Below are 16,430 nucleotides of genomic sequence, written 5' to 3' on the forward strand. Positions count from 1 at the left end.
TGTAGGTTGTGCCTTGTGCTAGGCTTGTGTTCCTTGGGGATTGGCTAAACCTTAACCACAAGTCCACAACTAAACATTTTAGGTATAAGCACATGTGCAGATGTGCTACTATGCCTAGCCAAAGCTTGCATACTTGCATTACATGTAATTTGTATTAGCATAATTTATTTTGAAAATATTTGCTCATCACTTAACAACGGATAGATCAGAAGTACAAATCAAACCATTTTGTAAATCACAGATATATTTTATATAGACTTCTTATTAAAGTTTACTTATCAAACGCACTGTAAATGATCATCCTTAGTACTCTGTTAGTATACCAAGTACAAAGTAGTACAAAGTCTAAGGTGGTAAGAATTGTACTTACAATCATGAGCTTGTGGGATCAATCCTCAGTAGAACTTAGGGGCGGAGAATTTTTTACCATTCACTCTCACTCCCAAGAGGCCTTATATTTGTTCAAATCAACATTGACAAGTAATTGTAAAGTGTAATTGTACCTTCCTAACTTCCTATAGGTTCATGGTAGTTGTGTTGAACCAAAAAATGAAATCACCGGAACGTAGGAGATGATAAACCATTGTACCTTTGCATAAGAAGAGAGGTGGTACTTGCAATCCAACATAAATTCCCCACCAGCATGAAAAATCAATCTATTATATGCATTTAAGACTTTAAGTCAGGATAAATAAGAAAAAATTATATAAAAAAAAAAAGGTACTGTCCTAGTGTCCTTTGTCCTATAATATTAGCATCAGATGACATGCACTAATTAAGGAACTAATCAAAAAAAGTTATGGACAAGGATCCTCCATCGCACAATGCCTTTGTGTGGGAAAAGAGAAAATATACACAGAGAAGGTAGGCCTACCTTTAGATGAGTTGGCAAAACTAGATTTTACCCAATTGCCAAAATCAAATTACTCTAATACTTGATCATCAAACTATACAATTCAGTCACAATGTTGCAAGTAAAAAAGAAACAGAGAAAGTATCTCAATAAATTCAAAATAGTATACACCCTATATGGGCAATATCCCCATGGAATTGAAGCAAAATTGAATTGAACAACTCATCAACAAAATATGAGCAAAACCAAATTAATCGACCCCAACATTACCTTAATTTTTTTTTTCCCATCTTTTATAGTCATGCAACTAGAGTACATAAAAGTTGAACTGACATAATTAAAAGACAATACGACAATAACCAGGCACGGAATGTGTATCAATGAATATTGTTATAGGTTCTTAAAATTTTTATCTAGGCAAGTTATACAAGTTAATACAACCAGCGTATTAAGTTAGGTTAGTGTTAGAGTTTATAAAAATTAAGAGAATCATGAGTTGAGGTCCTTGAGGAGGTGATGCCTTAGCTTCATCTTCCATCCTCAAGGTTAGGCTTACGATTCTCATAGGGGCTAAAGAAAACGAGAGGTGGGTGTGCAGGGTGTCTCTCGGCTGAGCTATTAGATAGGTGGCATAATTTCCGACTAAATTGTGAATGGCTGAGCTTAATTTTTTTTTTTTTTTGGGGGGGGGGGGGGGGTGGAGTTGGGTATGATTGGGTCTGGTTGATTCTCTAAGAGAAGGTAGGCTCAGCATGTTTGTGTGTAAAAGAATAGATTCATTTATATTAAAGGGAAAATCTAGGTAATTAGGTATAGATTTCATAAAATTAGAAGGTGCATGCATAGCTACTCGTATGTAGCATGACAAAGAAATAACATCAACATCCTTAAAATTAAAATAATTATATGGCAAGAATACAACACAATGATCAACTTCATTAAAGAAAATATCCAACATCAAAGAACAAAAGTAATGGATCCCCTTATTTCACTCACATTTCATTGTTCTTAAGCAATCATCACATATTATGTAAACTCCAGGCAATATGAAGTCATATAAGAGTTGGAAAAGGGGACAATATGGCATATGCCATAATTATATAAATGACTCGGAAAATAAATATTAAAATTATAATTAATATAAAAAAGTATACAAGCATTAATGACATAAATGATGGGATATCATTTATCCTATGTGAGGAGGAGATTTGAACAGAAAGATATTCTTCAGAGGAAGAGGCTGAGGAGAGTCTAAACAGAGGGAATTTAATTTTGGAAGGAAGTATGAATGTGAGTTAGAGACAATATTTGTGGTTGAACATTAAAAGGGGGAAGAAAATAAAAAACTGAGACTGAGAGTAAAGGAGGGAAGAAAGGGACCAGCTAATCACAACTAGCTTTTTGCTTCTTTGCTAGCTGGTCCTGCACACTGATGTAAGTTAATAATTTGGCTAAGTGAATCAAAAATCCGATTACGGATTTGATCTTATTCAGACATTATCACATTGGGGTGTTGGTAGATAAAGACGTACACCAACAAAAATCAAACTGTTAGTTGATGTACGGCGCGCTTAAGGAGTTATACGTACACTACCTTAACTTGCAGTTGCAGGGGGTAGAATAAGGAAGAAATCTAATGTGATATAGTTTGTGTTCTTTACTTGAGGATATATTGATTTTTTGTTGGTGACAACTAATGTTGGTTGAAAGAGATGGCAGGAAGAGTTAAAAGAATGTGTCTCAAATCTCAATGTGTAAACTACTTCAAATCTGACCATCAAAGTGCTAACTAAAAAATCAAGTAAGAACCAAAAATATCATACATGTATCTTTGAAGAAGAAATTAGAGTGATAAGAAAAACCAATTACTCCGTAGATCTCTATGGTTCTACACTTCTACCTAAACCAAAGCTTGGCACAGGTTACCTAAGGCCTCAAACACCAATGAGAGTCTCACCCAATGACAAAAATTAAAGTAGTAGGCACATTAAATCTCAGATTCTCAGGTTTCACTATATTATCACCCATAATAGTAAACATTGTACATTTGTACTAGCTTTTGCGCCTTTTATGGTAAAAATAAAAAAAGAAAAAAAAAAATATCTTGGGATGTAATGTGCCTTATATGTTGGTTTTATCATTCCACACTATTTAATTACAGGAAACATTCCAGCTGTTAAACCCAATTTCTAAACTCTTCCATGTTCAAGCAAGGTAATAATGTAAGAGAAAGGGGACCTATTTTGTTATTGGGTCAGACAATGATTTATGCATTCAAGCTATAATGGTTATCTTTCACATGTGGTTGTGGAAAAAACTAAGAGAAGATGGATGAAAAAGAAATTAATGTGATAGAAATTAGAATAAATACTGCATTTATTCAAGGTTTAACCTTTCACAGAATCAAAAGAACACAACCAACAATACTCCAACTGAATCATCACTTTCAAGTTCAACAATCCCTTTTTACATTTTGTTTTATCAAGTGGGCTCCTTCAACAAAATATAATGCATTGACAATGAACTAAAACAGTTGCCTGCAAATAAGTTTGTTTCCGAAAATAAAATTTTAAGGCCCTAAACTAATATCATCCACAGAAACATAGATTCATCAGCAAAAATAGAAGTCGGAATTTAAAATATAGGAAAGAAAACAAAGCTCGACAATTGGAAAATCGACGAGAGTGAAAAAACAAGAGTCTGAAATATCATAATCATAGCCCCCAAACATAAAAAGCTACAACTCAGTGAGACAGATTGAAAATAGCAAAGGGATGAAGCTTTTATCGACCTATCATCATCTATGATCCCTTCTTTTTACTACAAAGATGGACTATATTGCTGGAAATTTAATGCTTCTAATTCTCAGCATTTTAATATTAGATTCAAATTTAATATTATGATCAGAGATGATTCTTGTAAAGAGCCTATCATGTTGAATTTCTATCATAAAGAATTAAAGATATTTACTTCTTTACCTCTTTCTTACTACACAACCAATGCATCATAAATTCGCATATGAAGCACATTCAAAGTGGCATAACTTAAGTCAAGTTTCACAAAATAAGAAAGGAAGGGTATAGTCTACGTACAAGTTGGAGCATATCCATCTCTTTCCCAGCTTTTACTCATTTCTTTCTGCCAAAATTAGGGAAAATTGATATTTAAAAAAAAAAAAATCTACATAGAATCCCTTTGTTCTTTCATATTTAATGTTGCAGCATTGCTTTTAAAATAACAAAATAGGATCTTATATAATCAGTACAAAATATCTACGTGAACGGGTTCTATTGTCTTTTAAGTCAAATGACATAATGTGGATTACTCCGTAAATTTTTATATCTTTAAAAGATTAAGGGTGCAACCGTGTAATTTACATATGAAGTAGAATATAACCCAAACGAAAAAGATAAAGTTTCAAAGAAGCAATCTCTTGCCACTTGATAATTTTGGGACCAAACTACCCAATCTTAGTCATAAATGAACCATTGTTAAAATTCATTCAGGAATTATCACGCAACTTTCTCAAGGAAGACTATAACAGCCCCATACAGAGTACTTGTATTTTATATAACCCATTTTGTAGAAAAAAACAAGGACAATTCCCAAGAAATAATGTTAGTATTATCACCGGTAGTACTCCGTAATACCTAAACCCTTTTCTCTCCTCGGATTACCAAAACTACTTTAGCACATATTTTTGTATCCATTTATACAGTTTCCTATGCCATATTGGCGATATTGCCATGATAAAAATCAAGATTCAAGATATCCCAAGATTTGTTTGTCTTCTTCAAATATCATGCACTAGACTACGAAGGTTCCTAGAACTTTCTTTTTTCAAAAAAAAAAAAGAATAATACTCCCTCCGTCTTTTTATTAAAGATCCATTTAGATTTTTTCACTGAAATTAAGAAAGTTGGTGAAAATACACAATTGCATGTGGAGTTAAAAAGTGAAAAAAATAAATAAAAAATTGAGGAATAATTGGAGAGGAGAGAGAGAAAGTGTTGCAAATTGATATAAAAAGTCATTGTTAGTACAAAAAAATGTAGACAATTCATCAAAAAGTAGAGAATATTCTCAAATACTACAAACTTAAAAATAGAAATAAGTTTCTAATTTTATTTTGCCAAAAAAAGAGTACAAGTTTTTAATAAAAGACAGAGGAAATACTCGATAATATATTAAAATAAAAACAGTAAAATAAATTCATTTGAGACACTGATTAAGGAACCCTACATTTTAGCTGCAGTAATTGGACCAAAATGCCCTTTTATTACTCTAACAGAAAAAAGAGGGAGATGGGTAATATTTTAAAATGGATAATGCATTATTAATTCCATATTACCCCTTAAATACAGTACTTTCTTTAAAAAATAATAAAAAAAAAAACCTGTAAATGACTTGTAATCTAATAAGAATAAGCCCTAATTCCTTAAATGCCTTATATGTAAACATTCAAAGAGGGAATAGTCCCTTGTTGTTTAAGGTTGATGCACACAAATTAAGGTTTTTTTATTTTAATTTTTTTTAAGTTAATGCATTCATCGTTAAAAGTGATCCAGTAAAATTATGTTTGCATATTAAATTGACTGGTAGTCTGGTATGGAGCCAAAAGTTTGCTGGTTACTATGACTTGGGTAAAAAGGGATAAAAATAGTTACATAAAAGATTCATGATTTCATACATATATACATTTGAATTATTGAAGGCCAATCTAAAATGTGCACAAGGAAAACACATTAATGTAACAAGCAAGAACGAACAGTTTCATTCCTCTCACAGGGCAGAATAAAACTCTGTGAGGAAAAGCTTAGAACTTTTTACAAATTAATCTAACCCAGAAAATAATTTCATGGGTCTTGGGTTAGATCAGTGCTTATCGATTACAACAAAAACCCGATAATCGGGTTTAAAGAATTAAGAGATCCATCACTGACCAAATACATAAGGTCAAACAATGAAGAAAAGATGTAAAAAAAAAAGAGAAGCATCATATCATGCAGAGCTTATGCTCTCATTGAACTGCTTCATCTTACGATCATCTTTCTTCAAGAAAACTACACCCCTCCCCCCCTAAAATCACCACCCTTTCTTCTTCTGTCGGCGAAAACTTAATAAAATCACCTAAGCATGGAAGTAAGAGAACGAAAAACAACTTCTTCACAAGGGATTGTAAGGCCCATATCATGATCAAATCCAAACTCCTCTTCTGCTCGTTGAAGCAAACATTGGAACTCTGGATGTGATAAAAAGGAAATGGGAACAATGTACCTACTCCTATTCTCTCCTACATAGACAGGAAAATGGCCTTTTGGAACGTCAAGCGGAAGGCCATCTTCGTCGTAACCATGTTTTTTACCTAGACTAGAACATCTCTTAAGGATTTGTTTCAGCAATGCTGTTTGTGTTAGCTTGCTTGATTTTCTAAAAGCCATTTTCTTCCTCTTTACTTCAGTTTTTCCAAGCAAAAGTGTTTTTCTTTGGTTTTTTTTTTTTTTTTTTTTTTTGGATATGGAAAATGTTTTAGGAGCACTTTTGTTGAGTGAGGAGGGATGAGAGGCTTGTGAAGGGAATGAAGGTTATTTAAGGAGGAGAAAAAAGAGAGAGAAAAGAGAAAGGGGACCAGGAGGTCATGTGGGGTGTAGTAAGCAAAGGACAGGCCACGGGCGTTTTGGAGTAAGTGTAATTTCTCACCAGGACAAGGTGGGAGCCCAGAGCACTTGGCTATAGACCCTAGTTTGTTGCCCCTCCTAATAGCATTGTGGATCCCATTTCATTTCTCTACTTAGTTTATATTGTCATTCTCTCTCTTCAGGTGCATCTCTAAAAATGAGTTAATCCTATGTTTAAAGTCAGATACTAGTCATACTACAATTTTTTTACTGTCCTTAGACTTAACCCATAAGTAGTAAACTTAGATCCTGACACAGTAATAAAAGCATTGTAAGATTTTTTGGATCTTGTAAATACTCAAGTATTAAATACGGAGTATTTTATACCATCGATCTCTTACATTGATACGGTACTTTGTCTATCGCTATTTGTAAGCACCGTTTTAATATTGGGATGTCTCTTGTATGCCACATCCTAGTTATGGTCATATGGTCTCAATACTTCACTCTCAGTTTCTTTTTTTTTTTTGAGGGAACTTCACTCTCAGTTTCTCATAAACTACTTATATATGGCTCCATTATTTTTCTCTCATCAAATTCACTCACCTAAATATTTTAAATGTGTCGTCAAACACAAATATTGGGTTCCTTGACTCCTTTCTCGCTATGTAGTTCCGTGTTTTTATTTTATATTTAGAGAATGTTCTCTTATTGTATTATCGTAAAGGAATAATGAATATCTGAAGTAGGCTTCATCTATTAACTATTTGAAGTGGCCCTCTTATGAACTAATCAATATTGCAGATTCAATTATGTCTAATAAAGTAATAATAATTGAGCTAGAAAGATTAGCAGATAAGAAGAGGTCACTAACAGGCTCATGTAGTCACTATTTGGATCTAAAATGATGATATCATGATTTGGCAAATAAATCCAGAAATGCATGTATGACTAACTAGCATCCACTTATTGGAAAATATAAGGATCAAGCATGATACTTTGGGTTGAAATGATGAGCATGAGGAACAAGTCTATAGATAGAAGCAATGGTAAAGCTAGAAATTTTTATCAACTGAGTTCAATTCAAACACAAACTAACCTGAGTGTCCCACGTTCATTGGGTCTGAATCAAAAGAGGTTCTTCTTCCTGAAAATAGAAGAAAATTCACATTAATGACTTGGAATACATTACGGTTGTACTGATTATCAAACTAATATCCAATCATAATTAAGTGAAATTTCAAAGTCCAATCAAACAGATAATCAACTCCTAATAAACATCAGCACATGGAGATGGAAGTACAAAATCTCAACTTTCTATTAGCACTATCATTACATCACTTTTAAACAAAAAAGACCTACTATCATACTATTAATAGTACTAATTTCCCAGCTTAGATTCCTCCTGTTTACCAAAATCACGGACTATGAGAGCAATTGTACTGGAAAGGTACAGTTACAGGAACAGGGGTTTTGGTATTTTCTGATTGTTTAGACTTGTGATTCTATAGAAATCAGTGGGGAAAAAAAAAAAACAAATCTCAACAAACAGCACCACAAAAGATTGCTGTTACCATCCATGTGTAATCTGCAACGCCTTTTGAGGTGTCTCTAAATTTTATTTTACTTGACAAAATAATCCTATTTTGTTTCCTTCTAACTGTTATAGTTAGGCAAAGTTTGAAAGTACTAACTGACAAGCATAAAGCTTAATTTTAATGTAAATCCTCTGTTTCACTTTAACACCTTCAAAATCCTTAAAGATTCTAAATTTAATTTATTCTGTATTAGGAACACACTTTCTGAATTTCGCAGGTACTATGTAATGTACTTCATATTTTTAATCACAGCATGACTATTCTTTATTTTAGAATCTCCATGGCAAGTTGCCACATTAATTGGTATATTACATCTCCTATCTCTATCTGTATTGATAAAACTAACGTGCTAACCCTGTCCTTTCACAACCCAAAGGCTCAAAATGGAACTAAAAAAAAAACAAGTTGTTTAAAAACAAAAATATACTTAAATTGAGAATGAAGACGCTGTTTTTCAATTTGATAAATATACACCATTTTGGGTGCTTAAGGTGCCAAATAAGAATCAATGTAGGCACCTGAACAGACTAGATCAAAAACAAATCTATTAGGAACACAGCTTTATTTAGCAGGAAGAAGCCCAAACAGATATCCAACCAATACAGATCTCATTATGATGTTCCAAAGCCTTCAATGATTCGAGGTGTGGTCAAGCAAGATGGAATATCTTGACGAAAGAAGCAAGGGCTAACAAGGACAACAAAAAAAGAAGTTTCCCTTATTCAATTTAACATAGCTATCCACAATATATTGTAGCAGATTTGCTAGCCGCAGTGGTAGAGACCCAATAACAAGGACTTCCCTCCGTGGTCCAACTGTTGAACCCATCACTACTAAAATCACAGTCAATAAAACAACCACCAAGTCTATTGGAAGCAAGCGCCACCACTATCCATGCAGTTTGGATCTCCTTGAAAAAAAAAACTTATCTCATGCAGTAAGATGCAGTACGCAACTTTTTCATTGTCAGATAAAATGTATAGATTGATATCCTTTTTCAATTTTTACCAAAATTGGCCCATCAAATTGTTTTCAATTCTTTTGTTTTTTGAATTAATAGTTTGTGCGTTTCAGACTAAGGGGCAATATAAAAAAAGATCCTTGTTATTAACACAGGATAAGGGCTACCTAAATCCAAAACTACCTTACCCTGTTATGGACGAGAATCTCTTTAGAGACATTGGGGTTGATCTATGATACAGGATGTAGGATTTGGAAATGTATGTTTTAGAATGTGATGAGCCAAATCCAAATGCAATCGCTAACCATTGGTGAATTATACACCGCATTCCATCATGATACAATTAAACAACAAAGTCAACCACAAAGTAGCAAGGCAATCCTTTGATGCCAAGAAACATTGTGGATAATTTTGACAAACACCACTGCATAAAGTAAATCTAGATTAATTAAGAAGAGACCAGTTTTTAATCCATGTTGCCAATTGGTAATAGCACCAATAGGTGTAGGTTCAGGTTAACTACACGTACAAGTGGAAATTACCAAAGTTATGTTGTTTTCATTTTGTTTTGTTTTTTGTTTTTTGCTTTTGGTTTTGTTTCTTTTTTCTGTCTTTTCTATTGTAATGTAAAAAATTGAGCTACACTGGAAGTTACTTCTAATAAGCCACCTGATGTTGTCTACTTAAGAAGCTCTCCCATGTTCTGTGGACAATATCTACTACGGATTAGGAAGTAAAATTCAAGGGAAAGCGGTGCAGACAGAGAAAGAGAGAGGCCCATTTTACATAACACAAAAAACAGTGACCCACAGCCACAGGTGCAAACATCAAAAAGTATTTTTTTTTTTTTTTCTTTGAAGTTGATCGTGACCATAGTTCTATTAGAGCACATGCAAGCCATGTTACTCTAGGTCTGAGATCCTTCTGTAAATATTGATGTCATTTCTATTAGAGGTTATTAGTAAAAGAAAGAAAAAAAAAATTGATGTCATTTCTAACAGATCAAAATTTTCTACTCATACAAAACATTCTTGCAATGTCTTTTTTTTAGACTAAGGAAACTCCCTAAAGAAAGTTATGAGGCCAGATTTTTGTTTTAATTATTTTTCTTGATATGCAAGAAAACAAATCTTTTATCAACTTGTCAAATAGTTAATTGGAACACCATTGTCTTTTATTCGAAAAGATGATAGTTTTCTAAACCTAAATCTCCCCAACAAATAAATTATGAAATTTATTGTAAAAAACATATACAGCCATACAAGCAAGATCAGACCACAAGCATTAACCCTTGAAATCAATGGGTGCCAAGGGAAAAGCAAAAGAAAGCAGAACAACAGCATAAGAACCGCAGTAATAGATAACAGAAATGGTGATCACACATTGTCTAATGGTCCCTGCCCATAGGGCTACATATTAGCCTCTATTTCGACTTTCTGTAAGCGAGCCCAGTTCTACACAAAGCACAGATCTTGTTATCAAACAAGACTGAGACACTCAGGAGTCATAAAGCACCTAGATGATAACTTGCTTGGAGAAAGCATTAATTAGAATGAGTAGATAAGGATAGCAGCTTGGCCCACTACAGAAAAGCATATAGATTATAAAGGATCAGAAGTTGTACCTGTTTATAGTCACTTTCAGATGAATGACAAGATCACGTCTGCAAAACCGTAAGCACATGCAAAGCTGCTGAGAGATTAAAATCTCTAAAGCTCAACCTGTATAAAACACATTGAAGATGATGAGGTTGATGGAGGTTTCCCTCTATGGCCCCAACTTAATCATGCGTAGTTAGTTTGTCAAATGAATTCTAATTTAATTGGGCAATTTCTATGAAAAATCATGGTTCTGAAGCCATATTGGCTACAGGACATCCAGCTCAGATTGTCGATTTTACTCTGTTTAAGAGGAAAGGACTATGAAGTACCACTTTCTTAACGCAATAAGTTTACATCAAGGAGGGGGGAAACAAAGAAAATGATAGAGGTGACACAAAGATGTTTTGATTTGTGATCCACATACATAATATGCTCGTACAACAGAACCTGCCTTTCCTTCCTCCTTCCAAATTTACAAGCGCTCAAAAGTAAGAATATCCTTTAACTTATTCCTAACTTTTAACAGGCTCAGATGCAGAATATGATGATCAATAAAGATTTCTATGAAATTTGCAAGAAATCAACTATGAAATTCTTTTGCTTTTGCTAAATTGATAGTATAACCTGTAATATGTTTCGAAATGTTATATTGAAAGCTTCAACAGTCTAAGTATATGTGTTAGACTCTCAAACTTACAGTAGATGTCAGAAACAGTTAAAAAGAAAGAAAAAAAAAAACAACAAAAACAAAAAAGGAGGTGTTTACAGTTTTAGACTCTCATAATAAAGTAACAATGAAGTGCAAATATCTTCTTTAGCAATACTAACACAAGTCTTTACTTCTGAAATAAATCTCTTACATAGTGGTTGAACTCGTTGAAGGCTTGAAGATGTTCCTGATGCTCCTTGACAAGATTCCGCTGTCTTCATAGTTTGTCAATGTGAGTATATCCTAAATCATTCAGAATAACGCAAGAAATTTATTCTATATCGCAACACCTTTTCATAAAAAAGAAAGTAATCCTCTGATAAATAGATAATTGATATTTCTAGTTATAAACAGAAACTAAAAAAATTGTATGTCTATTCTTCAAAAAAAATGTATGTTTACATTGATGCGGCTAGAGTTCTGTTCCATGTCAAAAAATTGTATAGACACAAGTTCTACAGCAGCATCTGCAATTCTTTATTAGACCTGTAATTAGTCGAAATCAAAACAGATGTTCACATATTCAATAGATCCGGACCCTCAACATCAGGTCCTAAACAGTAAACATATCCAATCTGGTAAACTACTTTGATTTTTCAAATTATTTTGGTCGTCCATCAAGGTGTAACAGGCTATCAGCCAGACAGCCACCCATTATCCAACTCCTAAAACCAAGAAACAGCCTCCAAGAGAGTAAATTGCATGTTATTATCTCCAAATTAACGTGTGTATAACAAAGGATAATTTATCAAAGCACAATCATCTACACTATCAGCAAGCACTATCCAAAAGTGTCCAATTTGTCAAAGCCTATACACATAATAAACTAAGGGCATCAAATTTTCTAGCTAAAAACTTTCAAATATAATCACCTACAGATAAAACATCAAATAAACCAAGGTGCACCAATTGGAGAACAAAGTCCCTATGGTACACAACATTTGTAAATATTATGAACAAAATTAAACAGCATTAGTAACTAGTAGTACACTAAAAGATACAGAGGATACTGACCTGGTGCAAGCTGCCGCAGATTTCAGCTCTCACTTTCCTCTAATGAACCTTCTGAATGAGATGATTACATACTGCATTACTTCTCCTCTCTCTCTCTCTCTCTCTAAGGCAGAGAGCAAAATTGGGATTGAGAGAGCGTAAATGCATCACTTGCTGATCAATTGAGACCGAAGGTAACATGGGTTCCTACTTCCTACTTTTGGATTTTATCATTCAAGAAACAAAAACACCTGACTGGCTAAGTGCTCTAATAAAAAGAAAACAATCAACTGCTATACTCTAAAATAGCAGGATTCCATCTTGATAGCATCATACAAATCGTACAACTGTTCTATGGTGAATTGGTGATGTATGTGAGCTTCTCTACTCCCCCTACAGCATGTCTTGCATATGGATAATTTCTGAATTGCAATTACTCATTGCAGCAGAGTTATGGACATGACAAGGGTTTGAATTAATTTCAATCAACAATAGAGAGAATAGGATATACAGATACACATATCAGACCAAAGCAATAGAAAGGATAATAAAGTTCCAAGCAACTCCACGAGATAGACTTGTCTACTTTAGAGCCTTCACATAAATTTATCTAGCACCCATGGACGATAAAACACAATTTGCACCTTTCTCTGCTTAAGGGTTCTTTCTCATCTTCAATCACTAACTAGAAAGAACACAATTTATATTTCAACAAAGGGTGTTTCATTATCCACATCCAGCAGCTCAAACAATATATATCCTATTACAACTTCGCTATTAATGGATACTACTTTACATCAATTCCTTTTTCTGTCTTGAGAGCATCAATGACCTGAAGTTCTTCCCTTTATCAGGTAAACAACAGCTGCTATAATTGATATAATTCTAAATTCATTAACTTGCGTTGACACATTTCCTCAACAGTCTGCACTTTGCCCTTTGACTGATTTCCCCAAAAATCTGTCCAAACAAGTTAACTCCACTTTGTAATCCTGCTTTAACTTGTTACCTCTATCCAACTACATCCAGCATCTTTCTTTATCCCTTGCTCTTTCATCAAATTACTTAAGTGTTCAATCTCATCCCACATGTTGAACTGAGCATACAAGTTTGACAATAAAGCAAGAACCCCAGCATTTTTAGGCTCCAATTCAAGGGCCTTCTTAGCGGCCATCCTGGCCAAATTAACATTTCCATGTTCCTTACAAGCATTAAGCAAGGATCCCCATAATGAGACATAAATGACGAGCCCTTTTCCGGCCATCTGACTCATTAGCTTCCAAGCCTTTTCCAAATCACCAGCCTTGCAAAGCATGTCAACTACACAGCTGAAGTGCTCAGGGCCAGGATCTAGTGCGAAGTCATGGATCATGGACTCAAAATAAGAGAGACCAAGATCAACTTGGCCAGTGTTAGCACAGGCTGATATAACAGACACAAAGGCTACCCCGTCTGGCCTCACTCTTTCAACCAACATGTCCTGATACAGAGAAATTACTTGTATATAATGCCCACTTCTACCATATGACCCTAACATAGAAGTCCATAAAACAACATCTCTCTTTTCCTTCACACCTAATTCAAGTCCAGATAGGTTAAAAACTTGTACAGCCTTGCTCACTAACCCACATCTCCCATACATTTCAATTAATGAACTTAAGAGGACCACGTCAGTATCTATGCCAGAAGTTACACGGAGCACATAGGCATGGACTTGTTTACCCAAGCCAATAGCAGACAGCCCTGCACATGCACATAAAGCTGCTGTCAAAGTGAAGTGATCATACTTCAGATTCAGCAGAGGCATCTTTCTGAACAGTTCAATTCCCCTAATCCACAACTTAGCCTCACTATAGCCTGCTAAAAGCGCATTCGCGCAAACAGAATTTTTCATTGGAATTTCATAAAAGGCCATTTCCGCATCATCGATGAATAGTGATCTAGAATACAGACCAACAACAGCACTACCCACAAATACACTTCTGGACCAACCTGCCTTCATTATATATGTATGCATCTGCTTACCAAAATTAACAGTCTTGGCACTTGAAGCAGCAGTTAAAGCACTACATAGGGAATAAGAATCCAGTGGAACACCATGAATGTGCATCAAAGAGAATGTCCTAAGAGCCAAGTAAGAGAATCCACTTTTACTAAAATCAGCGAGTAATATGTTAAAGGGCAGTGGGTTTTGAGAGCTTACAGAAAAGAAGAAGTTGGTAAGAGTTTGGTGGGTCTTTTTGTTGGATGCCACAGTTATGCATGAATACATAAGTTTAGTAAGAATGTTAAGGGAACTGAAAAGCAAGCCCCTTCGAAGTAATTGACCATGAAATCTTTTGATCTCTTTGACATTATTGGTTGAAGTAAAATGGTTTAGTGAACAAATGATAGAACTCTCTTCAATGAACCAACAAACCATTCTTTAAAAAAACAACACTTACGAATGCGGGTATGTTGCCAGTTACAGCCAGCTGCAGTTGCCTCTGTGCACAATAAATAACCTCCTTAGCCAGATGAGCTCTTTCCTAATACATTGTAAGATCGTGATCAGACAAAAAAACGAGGGCATCGAAACACCAAGCACAAATTTACCTTAATTATACACATGATTCATGTTATGTACTTGGGTCACCAAAGAATTTGTGCAGTACAAGATTGAAAGCTATCAACCATAATATTTCACATAGACATTTAATCAAACACGTAACGTGCATTCTTTTAAAACTTCATCTGATTTTCCCACAAACCCACGAACACAATTCATGTAAAAAAAAAAATACCTCCTCTAACTGCAAACAACAATTCAGAAGTTCATGTAAACAATCTAAAATTTCATCTTAAAATCAAATTTGTTTGACACCTTAATTCATTGAAACTAACCAACAATTTCCGAAGATCATGCGATTATGTCAAATATTTGTTTTCTATTAAATTCAGTAAATAACAAATTATAGTTTACAAATTAAATGAATTAAACATTGTCTTACCAATCTATGACTACAAAAATCAGATACTGGAGCTACAGTTGCAATTAAGAGCTGCTATCAACGTTGATCGGAAGAAGAGAATGAGTATTAAGGCTTCAGTGTTGCGGCTTCGAGATGGTGATAGAGAGGTTATCAATGGAGAAAAGGCGCCAAACTTCCATGAAAGAAGATAAATTCTGCTTGATTAACGTGTTAACGTGAGTTTTCTCTTTTGAAACTGAAAGCGGGAGTTTGATACAATCCGATCAAGGGTTTCAACCATCATTTAAGTTTTTGATTGAAATGATCTCTAACATAACATGGTAGTAGAGCCAACGCGACATAAATCGCAAATTCAAATTCATTCATCACTTTTACAAGTGGAAAATTTAATGTTGGGCAAGGCAAACGATTTGAGTCTAGCCGGATTTTAGTATGTTCGAGCGTGAATAAATACATAAAGATACTAAAGTTTAATATAATACTCCGTAGAGATTTTTTTAGGTTAAACGAGCTTTGACCAAGTTATAATTGAATGTAAAAAACTTATAAGTGACTTTAAATGAGTTGTTCACGAGCATTATCGAGTCAATCATGATGCTTTATTTAATCACTTGACGACTTAAGATTTTTGTTCAACTGTATTTGTTACTTAACAAAACGAGTTTTGACCAAGATTGTTTGTGAGTAAAAAATGAGTCGTTACATACATGAATTACTCACAAACAATCTTGGTCAAAACTCGTTTTGTTAAGTAACAAATACAGTTGAACAAAAATCTAAAGTCGTCAAGTGATTAAATAAATCATAGATTGTTTGTGAGTAATTCATGTATGTAACGACTCATTTACATCTCGTCAAAAAAAAAAAAACACTCATTTACACCGCTAGTGCTGAGTAGGGGCCTATATTGCATTCACATTTCAAGGTTAAAAGGTTTTTATATGAAGAAACATAATAAAGTGTATAAATTAATTATTGGTTTCAATTGTAAGTTTAAAGTAGGTTTTTTTTTGGTTCAAATGGTGTTCAAACAATGTACACTATACAATATGTGAGAGTGTCATATTCATTATACACTCGAGTGTATCATCAGGCCCCATTGTCCCTGAATAGAATATGCCTTTA

General features: G+C 34.1%; 1 protein-coding gene across 2 annotated transcripts; it reads right to left on the reverse strand.

Moving 5' to 3' along the window:
• Positions 1-1,520: 1,520 nt before the first annotated feature.
• Positions 1,521-15,746, reverse strand: LOC110705205 (auxin-responsive protein SAUR50-like). Of its 2 annotated transcripts, XM_021883062.1 has the most exons (7): positions 15,324-15,746; positions 12,355-14,861; positions 11,743-11,826; positions 11,492-11,583; positions 10,655-10,751; positions 7,571-7,618; positions 1,521-3,991 (listed from the first exon to the last, which is right to left on the reverse strand). In XM_021883062.1, exon 2 carries the CDS (start codon positions 14,753-14,755, stop codon positions 13,331-13,333), a length of 1,425 nt encoding a protein of 474 aa, XP_021738754.1. In that variant the 5' UTR covers positions 14,756-14,861; positions 15,324-15,746; the 3' UTR covers positions 1,521-3,991; positions 7,571-7,618; positions 10,655-10,751; positions 11,492-11,583; positions 11,743-11,826; positions 12,355-13,330. The 2 variants fall into 2 exon arrangements, with proteins under 2 accessions (XP_021738754.1, XP_021738755.1); XM_021883063.1 differs by lacking the exon at positions 1,521-3,991 and having other exon boundaries at positions 5,605-7,618; positions 15,324-15,621.
• Between the last annotated feature and the right edge of the window lie 684 nt (positions 15,747-16,430).

This window comes from Chenopodium quinoa, unplaced genomic scaffold (genome assembly GCF_001683475.1).
Source record: "Chenopodium quinoa cultivar QQ74 unplaced genomic scaffold, ASM168347v1, whole genome shotgun sequence".
Classification (NCBI taxonomy): Eukaryota; Viridiplantae; Streptophyta; class Magnoliopsida; order Caryophyllales; family Amaranthaceae; genus Chenopodium; species Chenopodium quinoa.